Source organism: Betta splendens, chromosome 15 (assembly GCF_900634795.4).
Source record: "Betta splendens chromosome 15, fBetSpl5.4, whole genome shotgun sequence".
NCBI classification, from domain to species: domain Eukaryota; kingdom Metazoa; phylum Chordata; class Actinopteri; order Anabantiformes; family Osphronemidae; genus Betta; species Betta splendens.
In genome coordinates, this window is record NC_040895.2 from 11,479,268 (window position 1) to 11,503,974 (window position 24,707).

The 24,707-nt window shown below is 43.7% G+C and overlaps 1 protein-coding gene and 1 long non-coding RNA gene across 2 annotated transcripts in view; one reads left to right on the plus strand and one right to left on the minus strand.

The window, feature by feature from the left end:
* zgc:171482 (zinc finger protein) overlaps positions 1-6,191 on the plus strand; it is a 33,060-nt gene extending 26,869 nt beyond the window's left edge. Inside the window, exon 7 of the mRNA XM_029175562.3 lies at positions 3,992-6,191. Within this exon, the coding sequence (XP_029031395.1) occupies positions 3,992-4,013 (22 nt within the window). The 3' untranslated portion in view covers positions 4,014-6,191. The remainder of the gene's footprint in view (positions 1-3,991) is intronic.
* LOC114870645 (uncharacterized) overlaps positions 1-24,707 on the minus strand; it is a 66,339-nt gene that overhangs the window by 40,464 nt on the left and 1,168 nt on the right. The window contains exon 2 of the long non-coding RNA XR_005898696.2: positions 22,391-22,542. This is a non-coding gene — a long non-coding RNA (uncharacterized LOC114870645). The remainder of the gene's footprint in view (positions 1-22,390; positions 22,543-24,707) is intronic.

A 24,707-nucleotide genomic window follows, 5' to 3' on the forward strand; every position in this document is an offset into this window, starting at 1 on the left:
CAGTGGTTTTACAGTTCAGCAGCTCTGAGCTCTCACAGACTTATTAGGGAGTGTGCAGTGAATTCCACAGTCTCTGCGAGTAAACAGCGGAGCTGGAAATTACTCTTGCCAAGTGTGCTGCACGTCTCTATCGATCTCCTGGTAACCACAACCACAAAGGTTCCATCTCATTGACCTCGCTTCCTTCGCCTTTAACCGTTCACTGAGGTGAAACACACACCGGATATAGAAACATGCGTCGAGCAGCACTTTGGGCCAAGGCTCACCCTTCCCGTCCATCCATCAACGTTCATTTGCCTTTGCAAGATTGAGCATTACGGGAGCATGATATGATACAAAGTAATGGCACTGTCACGCCAGATTGAGCAGCACATTCTGCAAAGTGTCACTTTTCTGCTGACGTCGGGATGTAAACACGCTCACACGCGCATGAACAATCTGGCTGCAGCACAAATACGAGAAGAGACAACTGCAGCGCAAAGAGGATGCAAATGCCCGTGAACGAGAAAAACATTTTCACCAAGTCTAAGGAAAGATGCCTGACTCCTGTATGTGTTGTGGGGCACAGATGCATCACATAGTTGGAAGCAAAAGTATCTAGGAGAACTGTTCATACAGTATCTCTGGGTTGTCTACAGGGTGAGATCTTCCACCAACTTTTCCGTGTGTGTGTGTGTGTGTGTGTGTGTGCGCGCTGATGAGCTTCAGCTTGTGTAAGGAGCTTTCAGGAGTAGACGAAAGCACGGCTGACAGCGGCGGGGGATTAGCTCTCACTGAAGACACGTCCACGGAGAGTGTGCGCCGGCACCGGTGTGTGGATCTGGCATCAGGACCGCGTTGTCAGAACCGCGACGAGTGTCTGTATTGTTCAAACATCTGGACGAATCTGCCGGCTCCTTTATCTGCGCCGAGCATCTGCTCCATACCCAGTCAGCTGCGGGTCATTGGAAACAATGCACACTCGGCACACTTGCTCCAGACTGGCTGCTGTAATTGGCCCAGTGCTGCATGATAACAAGGGAGATAGAAGCAGATAAACTTGGCGGAGCATTTTCACAGTTTGCCCGTGTGTTAACGCACTCAGCTGGCCAGCCACATACTGTAGACCAAACCTGCTCACGTCTCCCCCGATTCAAGCACCCTTGAAAACGAATAGCTGCATTTAAAAGGGTAAAATTAAAGTATGAGCATACGGCAGCAAACAGGAGCTAAATTTGCTTTTCCAGCACAGCAGCTGTGCAGAAATCTGCCAGGCGTTGTGATAATGACAGGCTGTTATCAGTGGTAACTACTATTTATGGCTGCTGGAATAGTCAAGTTTTAAACCTTGTGTAATAACACCTGTGTAATACTGTAAATCACAGTTGAACTGCTCACGTGCGTCCGCCCACATTTACACATTTTCTTTTGCCTCACTGCGTCCACCAGTAACATGAAGAGGTCGGACCAGAAGAAGTGCCATTAGAGAACTCACGGTGACAGTAGAACTCATCCTCAAGGCTAGCAATAAATTTATACAGGTTTTTACAGAAAGTGCATAGATAGAAATAACAAAAATAAAGGAGTCTGGTACTAATTAGCTCCTTGGAGCCTGCAAGAGCACGCGAAGAAGCGGGTGAGGCGGTTTACGTGATGGCAACTGTCAGCATGGTGGTATTTCTGATCACCGACACTATGCTGCTTTAACTACCCGTGTAATATTATCCACGCTTAAATAGTCCGAACTGCCTTTCGTTTCTGGTTACGCTTCCGTCGTGCACGTCCGGCCTGGCTCTGTGCGCGTTTGCGTGTTCGCAGTGCGTGCTTGTTTATGGGTGCGTATGTGTGATGTTAATGCAAGCCCCGGGGGTGTAACGGTGAGGTCACAGACAATCCATTTAGCCTGCTCACCCTGGTAATTATTCAGAATCAGTATCAGAGAGGACACACACACACACACACACACACACACACACACACACACACACACGCACGAGCGACCAAACACCAAACAAACTAAGGCAGGTTTAGGAGGGAAGGACAAGCTGGACGCGAGTGTGAGACTTTAAAGTGCTTAGTATAAAGTCTGTGAATGCAAAATGTTAAGCTATGGATTTATTAAGACAGGTTTTATGCATGTATGTGTGTGTGCATGTGTGTGTGTTCCTAGTTTGAGGCGAGGGGTTAATTCGGGGCGGACGGCTCTCCTCTCACATGCCTCCTTGATCCCACATACATGGAGGCGCATGCATTAGGCTCCACTCGTTTCCCCCGGAGGCAGGAGGTCCTGGAGGTCTTGTTTCACTCACACCGTCTGCTCAAAGCTCACAACCACACACACACACACACACACACACACACACACACACACACACGCAGCGCTGACTATCTGTGTATGTCACGTTAATAAGATGAGTGTAGTGGGTGGGGGTGGTGGGGGGTTCATGACTCATATCTCCGCCACCTTAGCAACTGCCACTGCAGAGCTATGTTTACCTGGCGTCCACGCACACGTTGTGCCGGGGTGACCTTCGCTTCCTCGCACACTTCCTACAGAGACAGCAGCACACTCGTCTTTAAACAGCACACGCCATATCCCCCAGTGTGGCCCCAGAACACTGGGTACATCCATTAACGGACCCAGAACCTCCGTCAGCTTCTACCTTCAGCGCTGCACTTTCCTAAGATGACACATTTTCCTGACTATTACCACTTAAAACATACTATTTACTATTGTATGGTTTCATTAAGTCGGTGTTGCTGCCACTTGCCTCTTTCTGCCCCGTGTTTTTCCTTTGGCCTCGGTGACTCTGCCCTCCCTCCTGACGTCCCACTAAACAACACCTTCCTACTCCTCCTGCTGGAGCGGGCGGGTGGAGAGGCTAGTGTTTTAACAGCCATTATCAGTACAGGTGCTGACAGCCGTTGCCTGAGCATCCCTCCCCTCCTCCTCTCAAGTTGTTGTTAGTGTGTGTGTGTTGATACTCCAATAAAGGCCATAGCGGAGGAGGGCATTTTAACAAGGGTGTGATGAAAACAGTGGTATTAGCTTTGTGTTTTCATTTTGATGCGGGCAGCCCAAAATAGAACCAGCATCTTATTCTCACTAAGTGTGTGTGTCAGATTAGTTTGTCTGTCTTATTGTGGTGAAAGCAGAAGAGGTTAAGCTTATACTGAGGTGAAAACACGTTTTAAACCGCAAAATGAAAGTGCCTCAAAGTGACAGGAGAGACAAATACAGTAGAAGCTACAGAGATAAAAGGAGCATTGTGGAGATATGTATTGTGGCATTCAGGGAGTTGAATATATTAAACCAGCTAATGCAAATTTGATATTTTCGCTCAGTTTCACTTTGTTAAGATCTGAAGTACTAAGAGCGAGGGGTCAAGATAAATCTACCTAAAACTGCCAGGTCCAGTCTGTGAATGTTGCTTAGCATGAGCCTAAGTCCAACTTATCTCTGTTTTAATTAAATGTGTTGTGTTTGTCTCTGGAATTGCACATCGGGGGAGTTTTTCATCCTGAAAATCAGCAACTCAAGATAAAGACAAAAAAGTAATTATTGGACCCTAAGCGTGTGGTTTATGCTCCTGTTGTTGGCCTTTGCTTTAACAACCGGGCGCGAAGCATAATAGACGAGTGTAATTATGAGAAGCCTGTGATACGAGAAAATACAGGCAATAAAGCACTTCACCTACAACAGAGCTGTCAGTTACAGTAGAAGGAAATTGACATGACTATAGCACAGCAATAAACGCATTTCTGCATGAGTCTCCTTACATTACCGACAAACTTCACTTATTTTTCCATCTACGCTGCATTAGAAAAAGGCATGAGACATGGATTTACAGGTAAACGATATTACTTCCTAGAGACACAGCGAAGCACAAAGCGAATCTCTCCTCCCCAGAGGGCCTGATGCCCCCTGTGGTGAAAGAGCCGTCTCCTCGGATCTACCGGCGTCCAAGGCAAAACGAGACTAACAAATTCTTTCCCGTGTTTTGTTTTTCAGCCTGAAGCAACACCAGCAGTAAGTCACAGAGACAGGCTGCCGTGGAGAGAAGCTGGGCCGAAGACAGAGATTACTGGAATAAACAACTGCATAAAAGAGGACTTGCACCAGAAAAAGAAGAATATGATAAAGTAGTGCAGAGCAATTTCACAGTATGTGTCTGTTTGCGTGTGCAGTATGTATGTGTGGGTCACTGTGAGTGTGTTTATTTCTATCTTTGATCTAAAAATATATCTCAGACTTATTCAGCACCTAAGTGTTTGATATGAGTTCTCAACACAAGAACTAAGGCTGCATTTTGCCATATAAGTCCTGTGTGAACCACAATCCGAAAATTGAATTGATGTCAGTGCTATGCCTAGAGTGCTAATAACCATTACAATGATCGTCATTGAGCAGCAGTAATAATAATTCTATAAAAAGCTGCCGCCCAAGTGCTCTGTCAGTGATCCAAGTGTGAACACAGGCTTTTGTTTATACATGTCTCTGGTACACGATGCTAACGGTGGCACATGCGTGGCTCACTCTCAGACCACTTGAGACCAACTCAGGCCCAGACTATCCAACCCAAGGACAAGGAAACCCCCAATGACCTCAGCCACCACAGAAGAATATCCAACACTTTCATTTTTACTCATTTCTTGTTGTCCTGTGGATTTGTGTTACTTTATTTCAAATGCTGGAAGTGTCATCATTTCATATATTCAGAAGTGTGGAGACGCGGCACAGACGTCAGTGGAGAATAGCAGAATGTGCACTGCAAACTCCTGTTAGACACATCCAGGGGTGAAAACGATGTCTCCTACCTGTTGCAATGGGTGACATGTAGATAGATTTTTATTTTTCTGTTGCTGTGGCCAGAAAAGAAAACCTTCCAACCCATGTAGCAGCCAGTGTAGAACACTACAGGGATGTAACTCAATGCATGCAAGATGTAACACATTGCATTCACTTGCCTTTTTGAAGCCTATTGCTCGCACATTTTAGCAATAGAGACGCTTTAGTGATAGCTTTGTAATGCATTACTGCACATGCCTGCACCTGAAGGAGGTCACCTTTTGGAGCTGAAATGGAGTTGGTCTCATTCTTTGATCAAAATGCAAAGCTTTTGATAAACCGGACCTGTCACTATGGCGTAATACCACTTATGTGTAGTGTCCTGAGACTGTGTGTCAACAATGGTAGCAGCATAAGAGAAGACAATGAGACTGGCCCTGTGAGGCGCTTCTCTGAGCTGGGCCTGAAAAAGGCACCAATGCTCAACGAGATCCTTCTCCATAAACACATTACTAACGGTTTGATTTTGTGCTGCAGTCAGTTCCCAGTAAAAAAAAAAAAATGAATAACAATTTTCTCCTGCAGAAAAATGGATGAGCAGTTTTTTTATGCAAACACACTGTAGTATTACCGATCAGTACAATGTGTGATTGAAAATTATTTATTGAAGCAAAAAAGGTTTGTGTAAATAAGTAGTAGCTGCAGGTGAAGTTCATGTTTTAAAGAGAGTTTTGTATTCATAGTGTTTATCTGCACAGAGCTACGTGTGATAAGGGAAACATGTTTATTAGGAGGATTATTATTGAAAATTACAAATATGCTGGCACTGAAATAAACTGCCTTTTGGTGTGTTGTGTTTCGAATGGGATAAGAGGATGGCGGTGAACATGGACCAAACAGATGGAAGATGGGGAACGAGGAAGGATTTTGATAACAGCTGTTTTCATGAGGGCAACAATCGAGACCGTCTCCTCAGAGAAACCTGGCCACAATACAGGACTACAGACTGTTGTATTGTAACATGATGTCTAAAATTAACAACCTTTCTTCTGTCTGTGATGCCGTTAGGAAAAACTAAAACCATTTGGCATTTCCAGTGTGCATTATGACTGTTTTGAAGCCTATTTACACTGACTCCTCTCTCTCTAGCAGTGGTGTCTGTGTGTGCCAGTATATCACAGTATGTGCTAAGGATGACTGTGCCGTGAGTCACATATTTTAGCAGGTGTTATGTAATATGACAGATGCATCTATGGGTAGGATTTCTGCGACACGACGCTTGCGGGTAGGCATCGGTGTACGTGAAGCTGTCGACTGCAGCGGCGGCACGAGACCCACTGTAAGCTGTGGACTGTGAGCACATTTGTAAACACACCTGATGATGAATACAATGACAAAGACAACTACATCTATATTCTCTCAATACCCAGACCTGTGTTTTCTCTTCTCTGTTCGTCTGTGGCAATGGGGGGGTTGAAAACTTGTCTGAGGCCATCTGTTACCACACACGCACAACCTTCGCTCTTTAAAAAGCAGATGCATGCGTTGGAGGATAAGAAAGAAAGAGGCACAGTTTGTTCTGATCAGGCAATTAGCGTCCAAGCTTGATTTTCTCACTTTGTGCTTCCATTAGGTGAGGAAGGAGCCAAGCGGGAAGTTTGCCTTGGACCAGCAAACGTCCACCTGCCTTAAAATCTCGTTGAAATAAATGAGCACAATAACTACACTCTTAACGGGAGAACAATAAGCAGAGCTGCAAGAGGCCTCCACCGCCAAGTGTTTATCATCATCTTGTAATTCTCACGACTCTCCATTTATAAAGAGCAGCACTGTAGATGCAGGAGAAAACAAGTGTGAGGAAGAGAAGAGCAGGGCAAGAGGGAGAGGATATCGGCAAATAAACTAAATAAATCACTACAGCTGATCAGTATCATAACATAATACAGTCTATAGCATCATAGGGCCGTAGAATAGCCATCTCCACTGCTCTACCAACCTCAGTGTGCTGTTAAGTCAGTGGGTAGGAATAATAGGCCACAGTAGGGAGTTATCCACTATATTCATGAGCCCAGGCTCTCTAGGGGTGCGTTTCTAAAAGGTAATGTCTTCCTTGTATGTGCTGTTCACAGCTCGAGGAGCGTTAGCGTTAAACCAAATTAACTGTGGTGACTGATTGTGTAATCCTAAAACAAATGATGGAGCATCTCTGGGTCGTAGTAATGGCAGCCAGAGAATAAGCAGATTGGATGTTACCATTTCCTGTGCAAGACCCTGTCCACACCTGCATCATTATGAAAATGTCAAGGCGGAGCGTCGTCCTCAGTTGACATTTTAAAGACGATATGAGGCAAAGGTGTCACACAAGAGAATCTCCAAAGGAAAGAGCGAATGACAATCTCATTGTTCAGTACGGTCTCGTCATGAGTGTGAGGCAATTATGAACAGTGAGTCACACCTCCTGTCCAATGGTAAAATGAACAAATGAGAATAGCTTTCAGGAGATTACAGTTACAAAAAAAGGAATAATTTAACGTTATTATTTCCGCAAAGCAGAGATAGACTTGACGTATAGGCTCCTCACACTGCACCTTTACCACATTACGTCTACTGGCTGCCGTCAGCAGCCGTGCTTTGAGCCCCGGCTGTTTGGGAGCAACACATTTCCAGTCCAGTGCTCTGCTTGATGCAGCACACTCTTCATTGTCGAAGCTGTCCTGTCAACAATCATTGGCGCCACCACAGCATTCAGGCCCCTCAGCCCACTGTGGCATTTGAGGCACCGCCACCTATACACATGCAGGACTGGATGCTTCTGCATCAAAACCAGAGCAACAGTGATGTGATGGTCCTTGAAGTCAGATTGTCTCTGCAGAGATGTGTGTCCTGTCAAGGCCTATTATGTCATGCTACGCGCTGCCCTTAGACCTGGAACACACCTACTGTCATTTAAAGGTCAGCTCAGCATCATCAGGTGAGATATAAATACAACGAAGCAAGACTAATAAAGATTATGAAGGTAAAACAAGTAAACTGTTTGTATGTTGAGGACTGCAATCTGTGTAAGAAAAGGATGAATCTCAGTAGCTTTGGCAGCAGCTCTGTGAGGCTTCACTGAAACTAAACGCTTACACCGTGCTTACATCAGGAGGAAATGCTAATCGGCTAAACGCTATTTTAGACCAAAGTGATGCACCATCTAACAGCACTTTCACCACTCCAGTCACAGAGGATACGTTAGGTCTCATAACAACTTACTTTGGTTTCTCTCCTCCCAAACTGAAACTCTGAAATTAACAAACTACACATTCATAAACACGTCCGACTGGCATCTCTCGTTCATCAAAGCAAACACTATTCGGGATCTACTGCTTGGCTTGAGGGACAATTTCACAGTTGAGCTGTGTTCAAGGTCAAATTAATAATGCAGGGATTAGTAGAATAGTAAGATTAATCTCCAACACACTGTGCATATGGAGGCCCCCTTTTAAATGTGTCCTATTTGTTTTTGTGACCAAGATCAATAGTTATATAATTAAATTATTGGTCATGTCTGTAGTTTTAACCGATTTTAATCTGAACAGCAACCAGGCTATCGCTCCATCGAGCACTGGTTGTTTGGCTTATTCTGTAATCTATAGCTGTCTCTGGACGTATACAAATGAGAAAGCGTTGCCAAGTGCCAAACACTGTGTTAGTAAAAAGCTTTTTGCTGTTTTGCTCCAAAGCTGTCCAGAGAAGCTTCAATTACGACTCTGATCTGACACAGTGCCTGGTTCAGCCCCCGACTACACCAGCCTCCACTTAGGAATCTTTAAGTGCGCGCCTGCGTTTTTGTATGCATTGGTGTGCACAGCGCTCCACGCAGGCGCCTTTGCATACGCGTGTGTGGGTTTTAATTTCCACATATTTATGTGTACGTGGAAATTTGTGCGTCTGTGTGTGTTTATGTGTGTGATTTATGTAAGTGTTTGGTAAATAGCATTCGCAGCGCGCGTGGACCCTAAAAAATTCATTACAAGATGCACGCTCCATCAAAATCCTATTTCACCATCTGGAGACTTTCATGACAAATCAATCTTGCTTGTTCAAAGGAAAAGTCATTTCGTTTAAATAAAACGGGGTCCTTTTCCAAAAGGTAACATTAGATACACACACACATTACTCCTGTGCTCTGTTTTCTAGTTGCCACACTCCTACATTAAACAAGAATGTCACAGGGATGTCCCACACTACCTCGACGCCACTAAACTAGGTTATGTGTAAACTGGGCCAGTGAGGCAGCGTTTGGCCTAATACTGTATGAATCTGGGCCTCGACTCAGGAGGGGCACAGAAAGTGTAATAAGTCTGTCTGTCAGCTGATGGCTGCATCTGATGGTTCCCCCCTTGTGACTGCTGTCATCCCAACATCCTGCTCCCGGCCTGAAGAGCACACCCTAAGTCTAATCTCTACATCTGTATGCAGCGTGCAGGCGAACACACGCACATACATCCTGCCTGTCTGCGGCTTAAATTACACTGTCAAAGTTAACAAGAAGCCAGACAAGTGCTTTGTTTCCCTGTCACCCAATACTAATAAATGAATTACCAGCAACTGCCATTGCAGGAACCACTGGACCTAAATATATCTGCGAACGATGGGGAGTTTTAGGCGTCACCAAATACAAAGTCAACATTTTTCACATTCTCAGTGATGTGAAAAACATGTGATTTCCCATTGAGGCAAGTTCTGTTTGGGGACATGTTTCATTTAACTGTCAGTTTTCTATTTCACACACTAGACTTGGCTGCTTCTACTTATGTTTCTTACAGGTTGTTAAAAAACATGCTATACAATATTAGTATATTACAGCCTATATATTATATAATTCCATTAAATATGATGTGCAAGCATTAAAAGGGAATTTAGAAATATGTCTATATTAGACCTAGTAAAGGCGACAGTGACAGCATCGTGGACAATAGCAAAATGTGAAGTGGTTGGTTTATGCCCATATCCAGAGGCCTAATAAAACCAACCAATAATAAAACCAAACAACACTGACTCATGTTAATGCTGTGCTGTAAATCTGTGCCTTCCAGCCCTTAATACAAGCAGACGTTGGACTACACCACCTCTAGTCATGTGTTCACAAAGTCATAGTGCATAACAGGTACCAAGCAGAAACTATTAAGGGTGTATTAAGGGGAGATTGGCCTATCACCCACCCTTTACACTATAATTAGCCTTAAAAGCTTCATCAAATGAATACTTAAAATGGAAATATGTGAACCCGTCTCACTCTCTAACAAGACACAAGCATTCCCTTCTGTAACTAAGAATATTAATGGGTGTTGGCCTTAGATGGGGAATAATTCAGAGCCATTATAACACAAACGCATTTAACCTTCATCAGAGGAGGAGAGAATCGGAAGCGACTGCATGGAAACGGATTCATCTCCTCTGCTGGTAAATGCGAAAGGCCAGAGAGTTAACCAGGCTGAGGGCTCCACGAGGAGACAATCTTTTAGGTCACAAACCAGAGGGCGGCTGTCATCACAGCCGCTGTGGGTCGGAAAACACTGCAAGGGTTTGAATCGGCTGCAAAGTTATCTGGGATCCCCGCGGTGGATGATGTCACTCGTCCTAAAACCGCCGCCTGTTTTGACATCTGTGCGAGGGCAGTTGACAGTTCGCACGTGACTCACAGGCGTCGCTTTGTGTGTGCCAACACGGCGAACCAAAACACGAGCACTGATTCCCTACAGCCACCGACTCAGAAGAAAACAGCAACGTTCAGTAATGGATGAAAGGAAAGACTCATTGTTCACATTGTTTATCACACAAGCACACACTGTTGGACAGGTGTTATCTTTCTAATTCTTGAGACAACATCTTAACATGTCAGCTTACAGGAATTACTGCTACCTCACTGTATAAATCTGTAAAAAGGTCACTGTGACCTTGAGCAACATCAAACGTGAAGCGAATCTGATGTACGGCTGATTTTAAATGATCTTGTGAGACTAACACTATTAAAGCGACATCTTATAATTATCGCATGCCCCGGCGAAGGTAAAACAGCTCATCGGTGACAGCGTGTCTGCAGTATGTGATTACATCCTCCATCCAGCGCACACAGGATTAATTGCAGGCATCTTTTGCTACTCAGGGCTTGCCTTTGAAGACAGCTATTTGCCAACACGCAGTCAACACGCGAAATCACCTCAAAACAAAGCAAGAGGCTTGTTACCCAGCTCTGCACACTACTGTGGTCCCGACATCGGCATTAAACAACTGTCACAAGCACAGGCTGCAATCAACTTCAGTCCCAGCTCACTTAAGATTCTGATCACAGGAGCGTGGGAACCTGCATGACAACTGAATATATGACAGGTGACAGAGCAGCGGAGATGCGAGGGCAGCGGGATGAACGGGGGACGGTGGAGGAATGGTTACTGATTGGACCGGGTAGCCTGTGGGTACAGACAGCGGCAGACAGCGAGCGCGAGCAGGAAAAGGGACGGATGCTTTCGTATTTTAGTTGTGGCCACGCTCAGGTTTTCTATTAGATGACAGATGACACGCTTCACACCCTGCACACTGCAGATATCACTCAGCACGGCGTCTCTAGCTTCTCCCTCGCCTCCATATGGCTACTGTCTCATCCCAATTTTAGCCTCTGGCTGCCGCCACCACCACCACCACCACCACCACTCCCCAAACCTGCACAAGCACACATTGTTAATTTTCAAAGTCTCAACCTTTGCAGGACTGGAGCTCCAGCCAGGTATGCTAATGAAGCTAATCGTCGTTTTGCCGGTGGGAAGGCAGCGCAACTTCTGCAAAGTTCCCAGTTAATTTGACCTTAATTCAATCAGCAGCTGCTCGTCTTCCTGCAGTTTGATGCACGTAGGACATAGGGTGTGTAAATGTTTGCGTGTTTGGATGCCCCCCCCCTCCCCGAGCCGCATTACCAGCAGTTTGGCAGAAATTAGCCATAATCACATTAGCCGCTCTCCCTCCTCGTCCGCCTCGAGCATAAATGTGGGACAGAATTAGCAGCAAGTTTCCTTGCCAGTTATCTCATGTGTGTGATCGGCTCGTCCAACAAACACAGCGACTTCAGCGAGGAAAAAATAAATAAAAAGAAAACTCCCTCAAAACGCAGTGCAAGTGCTGAAAATCAAAGTTAAACCCATTCAAACTGCCACATCAGACAATTAAAATGTCACGTGATGACCTTGTCTCTGATTGTTGCTGACACAAGGCAGCTGCCGGGGAGCTGCAGCATAAACTCCTGCTTTGCTCGGGGGTCATGTGGCACAGAGAGAAGGGTGTTACATATTTACCCTCCCATAAGTCCCCATTACAAGCACACGGCATACCATTGTCTCATTGGCCTGTGACTTCACTCTGTGAAGTGCGTGGACCACGACGGTGTGTGTGTCAGGGATTCATAAGCACTAGACTAAATTTACTCCCTCGCAGCGACCTTGCTCAACTGTCTTTGCCTCCCAAGTTTAAATGCCAGCACTGTCAATCAGGGGAGGTTTCTCCTCCTCCCCCCAGCACCCCCTTCAGGACTATTCTAATAGAAGAACAGTGGCATCGTGGGGCGAGACGCTGCCTCTGAGAAGCTATGTGCAAGGCCAATAATTACAATGAAAAACAGTCATTGCAGTTTTTATTATTTCAACCCACCTCATTTTTTTAAAGAAATGTGAACAGCTCTGCAGTCAGTAGCAAAGTAAGTAGATTACTAGGGGTCGATATTCGGCCCTAAACACTAGACAAACGTTTACCCCATCCATGCATATTTAACTTTGCAAAGATTAATTGGCCGTCGCTTGGCCAAAACCTGTTTAGGGAGACTTGGCATGAATCTGCTTTTTTTTCTTTTTTTTTTGCATCAGCAGCAGCAAACGGTGAGACAGTGGTGCCAGCTGTTTGCTGTCCAGGCAGACAAAGGAACAAGCTTTCCCGGGAATTAGTCACACTTATATTTTTCGCACGCCTTTTCCTCCCAGCAAAACTGCGGAGAGCTACAGAATCTGCTTTTTTTTTTTATTTGCTCGGATCACAACGAACATCATTTTTTTTGCAAGTGCTGTAACATGCCAAATTCATGAGCTCCATAACCTACACAGACACACTTATTTCACCTTTGTCACTGAAACTGTAGACTAATATTCCAATTTCTTTTTTTAGTTTTCATTAAAAACAATTACCAAATTAATATTGACCCTCGTGTGTACTCACACAGGCAATAAGTTGCATCTTAAGGAGGGTCGATCAAACATTTAATTTTCCTCCAGTGCTGACAAAGGCTTCTCACCAGTGAACAGAGACAAGCCGCTTATATCGACTTGTGTTCAGAGGCCCCCGGCAGCTATTATAGCAGCAATGAGTGACTGGCCTAGTCAATAGACTTTCTATTAGTGGTCTACTCCCTCAGCCCCACGCCAGCACACACAGTCAGAGCAAGAGACAGTATAGGGAAGAGGGACTTGGGAACTGTATGAAGGTCAGAAAAGAGCAGCAAACCTCCAGAGGGAAACTTGTTGTGTGTCCAAGAGAGAGGACCTGGAGTAGATCAATGGGCAGAATAAACAGACTCTAGACACCAAACTCAGGTGTGAGACACAGGGGTCGACGATAGTAAGTGCTAAATACAGTATATAGTCCCAGCTTATCACACACACACACACACACACACACACACACACACACACACACACACACACACACACACACACACACACACACACACGCACACACACACGCACACACACACGCACACACACACACACACACAAAAACACAGAAATTACAAAGGGATCAAGTTCATCCTTCAAAGGGGGGTCATGTTCTCATGTTCATAGCGCACACACAGCCACAAATGACCTTAGCTAACATATATATAGTACACAGCATGTGGATATTCAATGACATTGGTCCTGCCTGCCTGAGGCACTTTCAGACTGATCTAGATGAGCTTTGAGTTGCTCATGCTGCTTCGCTCTAGCAGAGGGGATAATAGCCAAGGCAAACACCCTCATTCATCTTTGAACATCTCAGATAGTACCACCTATCATTAAGGCTGCTACACTGCTTAAACAGACAGAGATTAATCCGACAGCCAGGGAGTGAGGAGGAGCAGCTGCACGTCAGAGCCCGACTGCAGCAGAGAGGTCGACTGCAGCTGGCTACCGCCAAATGTAAATAAATGCTCTTCAGACGCAGATAATGGCCCCCAGTTTAAAGGTTTAACTCTCTCTTCTAGGACTGATCAATATCAAAAAGCACAGCGTGATGAAGGTTTGATCTTCACAGCCCAGTGACAATGACCGTCAAAATATTTTCATTTTTACAACATACAATTACAATCACAGCCTTTAGCTTTTATTGCGTTGTTATATTTGACAGCGCTGGTCAAAGCGTCACTGGTGAAGCTAAAGGCTAGAAGATGTTTCAAGGACATTTCTTCTCCAATAAAATAAAGTACAACATGCTGCGAACCTGTTGCACTCATCCAGCGTCTCTTGCAGCAGACTTTCTCACATACTGGCAGATGCAGACTATTTATCTTTCCCCTTTCTGTTTCATTTCAACTTCTCACCCTGTCCCTATACATATACATGGAGGCCTGAAATAACTCCAGTATGAAAGAAGAAAATACAGCAGGTTGACTTTTTCACAGCCAATCGCGAGCGTCCGCAGTGCTGCAGAGTCTGGGAGACTTCAGGTGAGAAAGACACAGAAAAAAAATGGAGGCGCAACAGGGCTCATGTTGCATTTAACACCGACTGGTGGAACAGCAGACCTGCTACAAGCATTTACACACACTCCAACACTGGAGGTGGCATAAATGTCAAGACATAAAACATTATCATGCAGATGGATGTTACGCACTCGTTCACATGAATAAAATCCCGCTGTCTGCAGGAGTACAGATGAATTACTTCGACTTTTTAACAACATGTCACAGATAAGCGTTGCTCAAGTCCCGTCTAAAAGCCCACTCACCGGCTTCCTCACATCAACGGGCTCCTTCAGCAGCCTCTTACGCGCCGCTTTCCTTTGTGTCTGCATATTCCTACGGACTAAATTAGCGGCAACCTCCTGACAGCTCAGTCATGCGTGCAAACAATATGACAGCCTCAAATTAGAGAGACAAGGCAAGAACATTGACTTCACGCGACTTTTCAACATGTCAGCGCCAAGTGCTTCATTAACATGGCACCTCACCTCACACACGGGGATCAGCTGCAACAGCTGGTTCCATGTTAGTTAAGTATGCGCCAAACATCACCTCACATCCCTTACTGATTATTTTGCTGTAGGTTGGAACCGAGGTGTATTCCAACACTGAACTGTACCTAATTGAGTGTGTATAATATACTTCTGTAGCTCCAAGGACATTAAGCCCACCCTTGTCATTTTTACAGTTCAGATAATTTCACAGCAAGAATCTGGGTAGTGTGTGTGTGTGTGTGTGTGTGTGTGTGTGTGTGTGTGTGTGTGTGTGTGTGTGTGTGTGTGTGTGTGTGTGTGTGTGTGTGTGTGTGTGTGTGTCGGGGCATTTCGAAGCAAAACTCTTTTTTTATTAGGTTTCTGTTTAAAGAATCACCCATCTGTAGTCTGCACTGTAATTAGTATTTGCTTCTTCTCCACTATGATGTACAGTACTGCTGATCCCGCTAACCATAGCTGAATCAAATGCATGGAATCCCCTTCCAACCTCCCTGGACACAAGCTTTCGCCTCCTACAAAAGCCATTACGCTCCCAAGAAGAGAGTGAACACACCTCCAGCTGATACTGTAGCTGCAGCTCTGTAATCAGCTCTGAGGTCATTTTGATGCCATTCAGTCAATATTCAAAACTGTATGGAGGTGAAATAAAAGTGAGGAAGAAACCAGGGAGGAAGAAAGACAAAGGGATGGGCTGAGGAAGAAGCACAGGCGCCAGAAAACAGGAAGACGAGAGAGACGGAATAATAGAAGACTGGAGCATCAGCCAGATGGGAGGGACACAGAAGAAAGGGAGATGAACAGGAAGGGAGGCATGTGCCACACATGCACGTGACAGTGCATGGGAAGTGTGTAGATCTGTGCTGGCTTGCCTGCTCTAGTGTGTGTGTGCACCAGACTGAGTAAGCCTCCCATTATTTGCTGTAAGGATTAAGAAGACAGCTTCAACACATGCACATTCTCAGGCTTAATGCGGTGCCAGACACTGAGGCACGCTCACAAGTGAGGGAGCGCGAGAAAAAAAAAAAAAAAACGGTGCAGAGGCACACGCTGCAGACATGATGAGCACATTCAACAACTCGTGTTGAAGGCTCCAACACAGGATCAGAAGTGAAGACAAAGACAGTTTATTACAACGTGTCGGACACAGTGAAGGCCAAGATCTGCCGTTAACACTTCAAACGGGCTATGATGTGATTAGCGTTGGTGTCTCGGAGAAATTTCACATCTCCGGCGCTGAAAATGAAGCCTATTGAGCAAAGTCCCCCCCCCCCATCATTTCTGATAATTTACATGTTTTCCTAAGGCAGAGAGCTGTGCGCCGCTGCACGAAGAAGCTCATCCCAGTATGGTCACGGGGGTCAAACACTATCATACCAATTCCATGGGTTGGAGTAGCTGCTAATCAACTGGCTCGGGACGGGATTATCCAATTAAAAAACCCTGACCCCCAAAACACCCACTCACCACCAACAGGCATACAGTATACAACTGGTAGTAATTGCCATGAAAGATAGACAGACTAGGATGGAGGCAAATACTGGATTCTTATATCATCATCATCATCATCATTATTATTAATAATTATATTATTATTATTATTAATAATAATTTCAGGTCAATTTAACCAGTTGAAACCATTACTTCCAGTACACAGACACCACACTGTCCCCTCTTTTTACCAGGTTCTAGTCCTCATCAAATGTGCCAAACATTGTGTTAACTGTGCAAGTTAGTTAGCGAAACATTTTTTTGATCAACTTCACATTTTATACTGCATCAGTCGTCGGTGGCCTTGCCGACTCGATCAGAGGAAATAGTTTTCCTTTTAATAATCAGAAACCAATTCCAGAGGCTTCAGACACCCCCACGGCTGTGCTGCAGCAGTGTGCCTTCAATGCGCACTGATGTTTGTTTACTCACCCCACAAAACTCTCAGCCTCTCAACTGTCAGTCAGCCACTAACAAAGACAGAGAGAATGACACACACACCCCATCTTCACACAAACACAAACCCATGTCCCTGACCTATATACTGTGTGAGTAATTTAGCAATGCAGCAAGTCACTTAAGATTCCAAACAGACTCAACATCAATTCTACCTTCTGATTTTACCATCAATTCAGGAACAAGCACAAAAAAGGTAAAGGTTGCATCCACTGCCTCCACACTGTATAAAATTATACAACTGAACAGTGAAAAACATCAAATTCGCACACATCAAAGTTTTTCTCCAGTGCTTGGAAACAGCACAACAGTAATGGCCAAGGCATCCATATTTATTCACAGCAGGAATCTGGCATCAGTTTAAAGTCACCATAAAGATCGGGCCCTCGTAAAGTTTTAAAGCGGCACGTTGCTCCAGCTGTCGCAATACTGTAGGTACCGTTTCCATGAATGCATTTATGTAGTGGGATATAAAAAGCACATTTTTCTCACTAGGGGTGCACAAAGGTACTAAAATGAGTGATTCTGGCTTCCTCTTCCTGCATCAAAGAAGAGCCAAGGAGAACAGACACGTGAGAGAATAGGGACGAGGGCCAAGCTTCAAAGGAATAAAAACTGGGGAAGAAAAATAGACAACACTGTTCCATGATAGATAGCTTAACCTCCTCCTGTCAACATGCAGTATAAATACAGTTTTGCCTCATGTTCAAGGTCAAGACAAAGACAACTTGATAATGGATTTCAAAGTAAAGATTCCTCTCGACAGCTACTGGGAAAAACCCAACCAACGAAACAATAAAAAGGTGAGAAAACATTTTGTATGAGAAACAACAAACACACAATGTTTAATTAGAGAGCAGGACCACAAGTTGCCGACTTTCATTGTCAATGTTACACTTTGATTCTGCACCTTTTTAATAGACTGCATTTTTCCTGAACACATTTCCCCAAAAGCTGTGAACCTTTGGTCACATTTGGAACTTTCCCTCAAACAATACTTGTGCCATGACTTTCACTGAAGGTCACACTCCTCAAAATGAGTTTCGCCCAACACACAAAGCCCCCAAATAAAAGACAGGCGTTATGGTTCCTCTATTTTGGGGGTCAGTGCTTTCATGAGCACAGGTTTTTGGCCCAGAGAAAAGAGAGGCAGTTGGTGGATGGGGAACAAAGGAAAAAACGGGAACAAATGAATAGAGGAGCTGAATAATTAAATTTGGAGAGCAGAAAAGTCATCTCATTTAGACCGTTAGATGAAGTCGGCACCTTGCACGTGCACGGCCTGAATGCTATGTTGCAGGAAATACAGATGACCCGAGTGGAACAGATTAAAACATTAAGATAAATTAGAGAAAAAGGCAGAGGGAGCCATCTGCCTTGTGAATTAATGCACTAGGAATTCCAGACTGGCACTGAGAGAGAAGCGCTAGCGAGGAATACTTAGCACCCTGAGCTCAGTCTCTGTCCACATAGACAAAGACAAACTAGGACGAACACGTACACAGACACATACACGTAGAAGACCTGTAAAAGCATTGCAAATAAGCCTCTGTTTGACAGCTCAGACACCATCGCCGTCTCTTCACTCCCCCTCTTTCCAGCTATCCCTCGCTTGCAGACGCTGGTGTGGTATATTTAGCAGGAGGTTATGAGAGAAGCAGCAGCGGATGGGTCCTCTGATTAATGCAACTCTCATCCTTACTCTAATCCCCGATTCAAGCACCTGTCAAAACAGGAGCTTGTGCACTTGTGAGAACCTGTGCTTGGATCATACTTGGGCACTACAAAGGCCATGGACCATTAGAGGTACAACCCTGATGTGCAACCTAGGCGTTTCTCCTCTGACCTTTCAGACCTCTGTTGATACGGTTTTAACAATATTGGTGTATTTGGACTGTTTCTCCGCCTTTCTCTGCAGTACTCGGTGTCGTTCATTAACCCTGGGAGGTTGCATATGTAGAGCCCCGCTTGAGCGTGGGGCAAATCCAAGGCTCCGAGGCAGATTAGTAGCAGGTTATGTTGGAACCTTGGCAGACAGGCACAGTAAATCTCAGGAATTAACAACACAGCTGACACATACCATATCAAACTCGGCCTAGCACGAGGATTTAGTCTGTCAGCTGTGAGTGAATCATGGCTTGCCATCGCAACAGTCGACGGTTCGGGGGACTACCATGCTTTATTGACCTCAGCGTGAACCCTTACATGTGACAGAGCTCACTGGAAGGTGTACAGAAATCATGCAGTGCATTTGGAAACTGTTAAACAAGTTACTGAAGAATTCCTAGCTTAAAAAATGTGCAAACAAAAAGAGCACATAAATAATGTAATTGTAGCAAAAACAACTCCACAAATCCACATTCTACATATTGGACAGGAGGTGATGTTAACTCTCAAACAAACTGCCCTAAGACCATCCCCCAAGAAAAGCAATTATCCTACAACAGGGCTTCAAAAACAACTTTCAAAACACCATCAAAAGACCATAAATACATTTAGTTTGACACACATTTAAATCTTAACGGAATCCCCCTCTCTGTTATCAGTAACCAGACCCAAACACTGTCTCCATAATTCCTAACAAACACCCCCCTCAGGATCCACCAAGCACCAAGGATAACATTCTTAAAACTTGGAATGCGGACGCACTGATAAAAAGGAAAACTCTTATTCAGACCCAAAGTTCTGAATTAGACACACCGGAATTCTGTACAAGGAGTTTTCATGGAGTTACAGATTTCCAGATTGACCATATTCAATATATTCAATATATTCTCTTGCTTATGAAGTGTTTTTCTGTTAATTCTGTATGGAATGCATACTGTATATACTTGTGTCCTCAGTTAAAGATCCATAGATACAGTAACTATGGTATGACTTCAGGTACCTCAACATTACAACTAATTTGATTGGTAATATCCACTTTGAGCCAATTCTAATTTCTGTGTGTTGTGTGTGTGTTTTATGACACATACAAGTGTCATGTGTGTATGTTACTAGATACTGATTTTTTAGAACAATTTATTATGCAAAACTATTTTAATTATTGCAGCATTGTCAGAACTACATCTGAAGCTTTGTTACTTACATATATTTGATATAATAAGATTATTGTGAGATGTTGTGTTATGGTGTGATGTTACTTTGAGCTTTATGAAAAGAGGAAAGTATAGTTTAGTTCAAATTAAGGATCAATTTAAATAGGATAGTTTGATAAAGTGAAGGGCAGAAGTTCTTCCTAAGGGTCCAGTTACTGGCTGCACACGTCCCCTCCTCTTCAGTTCAGTGACGCCCACAAGGTATTTATTAAGGGACAAACTCTGTCCTAGTTTAATTCCATCTCTGTCTTAAGTACTTAACTTTCTCTCTTTTATCCTTAAAATGCGCCAATTTTCTCAATCTTTTGTTTTTAACTCTTATCTTTTTATAACTTCTTATGAAAGTAGAACCACCAAACAAACAGTTATTTTTGACTATTTAAAAAAATCCATTCAAGGGACGAGACTTTTTAATCCATGAATTCATGATATTTATTCATTGTATTTAACTGCAGTAGTCTAACTCAACAACTGTGGCTCCAGCCATTTTTACCACTTAAGCTGAGAAGTGTTTCCTGTTACCCAGCTGGTGTTCTCACCTGACCCAGGCCGGCCTCACGAAGCCAAAATGAACTCCGGCACTATTCCACTATTAGAGGGACGACGAACCAGTTCCAGGCGCCCTGCTGACTTTTAAATAATATATTTAGAGGTTAATAACAAATGCTGTTTTCTCTCATTCATCTGTTCATAAAGTGTTCATTTCACTCCTCACACCCACATTCAATCACATCATTTTACCTGTTTATTTATTGTTGGTTGTTTCATGTTTACTGGTCATTGTTTTATTACTTGTTTCTCATGTGAATATATTTATATCCGTTTGTTCATATATCCCGTAGCATTCGTATAATAAAACAATAAAAAGATCTGGTTTTGTGTTCACCATTCCTCAGATAACAACAAAAGTCACTGATACTGCGACATTAGAGACTGATTTGATTTTATCAAGGGAAAATTATTGTTATTATTATTATTCATTATTATTAATTCATTAAATTGCTATCTGGCGTTTAACTTGATTAGTTCAAGCGTGGTCTTGCTATAAAAAGACCTGGTGCCCCTATTTCAAGGAATGTTAATGTAATATCTGCATTAATATTAAATTATTGAATTGAATAGATTGAAATCAATCAATAATGAAAAGAAGGTTGCTGTGGCACAAAGAACTAAAATCAAAGTTATGAGACTGTCAAACTAGAAAATTGCGTTGAATAGAAAAGTATCAACGCTTCTACTGTTCTCAGACTGTAAACTGCTAAGTTTCCAATGAGAAGACGTTGCCACGTGTGGTTGTTTCTCAGTGAGGTGAGAAGTAATTGCATCACTGGAATGGGCCCCCAGGCATCTCCAGATGCTGCATCTAAATAAATGAGTTATTTCAATCAATAAGTCATCCGCCCTCTGTGAAGAGCACTCACAGGCTGCACAATCACTCAGTATGAAATAAAACATATACATTATTGCATATTAACATTGTTATACCCGAGTGAAAAAGGTGACGCTACACCAGGATGAGTTTTTCACCTGAGAGCTGTCCTTCAGATGACTTTACTTTTAACTTCTATGCAGCTGAACAGTAGCTACATAATCGTGTATATCCATCTGTGCACATAAACACTCACATGAGTTCAGCTTCAGTTTATTCCTGTTAAGGTTCACACTATTTGACCTGTGAACCAATTTCAGACTTAATCATTTCAGTGTTTCAAATGCATCCTTCAATTACCAATAGCCTGAAATTAACGCATGGCACTAGGGCTATGTAGTGATTATACCATGGACTATGATAAATATGCAAAGAGGTCAGTGACTGCCCAGATTTGCTTGCCGACGTTGCTTTCAAGTTGGCTCAGCTCTCATGTCCCGCTAACAGCTGAAGCAGATGAGACGCCAAAGTCAGAAACAGATGTCGCTTCAGATGACAGTTCAGAGGAAGGAACAAGTCCCCTCTTCGCAACCCGCCTCGCATCTTCAGCAGCAGAGACTGAACAGACGCAAAGTGAGGGAAAAATACAGTTGAATGAGAAAACAGCCCCTTCGCTTTTAGAGTCTGGGAACCATCATCTCATTTCAGGACTAGCTAGTCCTCTTTGTGATTAGCCAGGTAATGAGCGGGTGATGAAGGCCTGACCTTGTGTTTCAACCTTCCCCTGACATCTGCAGCTGTTTAGGAACAGTTGGGCTTCTGCTCACTTCCCTAAACAAGTCTCCTCGTCCGGTTACTGAGTTGGGTTTGACAGCCACATCAACAAAACATCCTAATGGCCTCAAATATTCTATACACTGAAACAAAGCTTCACCAACGGTGCCGCCACAAAATGCTTACCCCAGGATTTCTCACCTGTTATTGGTTTCATTTGACAGTTCCACCGGGACAAAATGTTCGCTGAGAGAAAGGCCACGCTTGCCTGTCACCGGCGCCGTCAGCAGACCGGACCCAGGGACGAATCTGTTGAATCGGTGCTTTCCATCCTGTACAATTATTCCTGCCTCCTGCAAATACAATGAAGGAACCAAGAAATGAGGGGAGGCTGGCATTGTGCTTGAGCCACAGTTGAGTTCAAACATGTCATTTCAGAAATAGTAATTTACGTTTTCCTATTATTTGCATTTATAAAGGTTTCGTTTTGTCAAGATTTGTCTGATTTTCTGTTTGTATATGTATCCACTGACTTATTCAAATGTTTTGGTCTCTTCTAGACATGTCTTTAAATCTTATTCTGGAAAGTAACTATTCTACTCCTGGTGTCAGGAACCTCTTTTACTTTTCAATTTTTCTCTGAAAATACACACAACATCAGTCTCCTGGTTGAGCCACTCAAAAAGCACTTATTGTCCTCCACGGAGCATCAGCCCATCATGCAAGAGCTCCATGAACTCAAAGCTGTTTTGCATTTCATTCACTTTGAGTTTGTCTGCTAGGCTGCTACAGAGACAACATCAACTGTGCAGAAGTGACAGCAGGCGGACAAAGGGAGAACGAGAAAGGAGAGAAAAAGTAGAGATAAACAGAAGAAACTGACTGCTAGTGGAGGACGGAGACAATGAGCTATTTTTACACTGCTCTGTTTGGGTTCAAAGAGGCAACAGGTGCATGAGGAGTGAATCTGTCCTAAAAGAGGGAGTGGACCCCACAGAAATTTGGATGGTGTCAAAATGACAACTGTTCCCTTCTCCATCCTCATCTCTCACACACGCCCAACGACAGCTCTGTCATCATGAATATTTCATTTTCATACTTCTGAAAAAGAAGTGTGCCGTTTGTACTTCTGCTGCTCTGCATACCAACGAGAAGCGCTTCACTTTTTGGAGAACAAGCTAAATCTGTGAAGTGAACAGAGAAGGTAGGAGATTCTCATCAGCAAACTCAAATTTGCACAGATTGAACAACTTGGCAGAATTAATCTGGTTTTAGTGGGAGAGTGGCACAGAGTGCGCTTGTTGCTGCGTAGCGAGGTCAGAGAGCTTTAGATGAAAGCTCACATATCTTAAATCTCTCAGGCTATCAACAGTCTGCCTCTGGAGTCGTGCCCTGACTGTGTCATGCACAAGGACGCTGAGCTCGCTCTCGTTATTTTGCCTTTTTTTTCCTGGTATTTATGCTAAAACGAAATGCAGCAGTTATTTTACCATCAAGCAAATCACAGTTTGCCTAAAAGTGTGGATTGCACCCCACAGAGCCCAGCTCCCAGTCCAGTAGTTTGACTCCAGGACTATCACACAGTTTTAGGATGTATGTCAATTCTAGTGCTTTTCCTCTTCAGGATCGGTTTTCCAGAAATAGACATTATTATTATGAAAGGGGTCACATGTAAGAAAATGCAGAATACAAACCAAATCCAAAACAAGTAGGAAGATAAAGGGTTACAGTTTCTGGCACTGATCCACCCCCGCATTCCCTGTTATTAAAGTTAAAAGAAAGACACAGGTGCAACGCAAACACAACATAGGAATGCGACCAAAAACAGGAGCTAGGTGTTTTTCTATGCGCAAACTGTTCCATTGTTATTATTTTTACGCCGAAATGAAGGTCACAAGCCTCCAGTTGCTGGTGGGATAAATAAATCTGCTGTTCACTTTATCAGGCCTGACAGACCCGGGCTCGCCTCACCTCTCCTTATTATGCTTTTATAAATCTCTGAATGAAGGAAATGATTTGATTTCAGGTACTATTTGTCCTTACCTTTGTTACTGCAATTCATTCTTTCATTGCCAGCCATCTTTCTATTATTTCATCCATCACTCTGAATTATAAGCCTTGGTCAGCTGTGAAATGTGCCATATTTTTCTTGGCTTTGACTCGTTTTATGTCAAGCATTCTCATCATTTTGCTGTAAAATGTTTTTTTAGCTCACTCGTTTTATTTCAGGGGTATTGTGTGTGTGTGTGTGTGTGTGTGTGTGTGTGTGTGTGTGTGTGTGTGTGTGTGTGTGTGTGTGTGTGTGTGTGTGTGTTTTGAAGGAGAAACCCAGCATGGTGCTGCTGAGGCCTAAACCAGTCTCTAACTCTTAATTAAACCCTGGGCTCCAGTGGTGCTAACTTATTAAAGACTGTATGCAGCACGTCACATACATCTAGTTATGCCCACACTGATGTTCTCACACACTTCTTTTAAGCTCACAACATCCCACCTCTAAGCTACCGATGACTTCATGCAT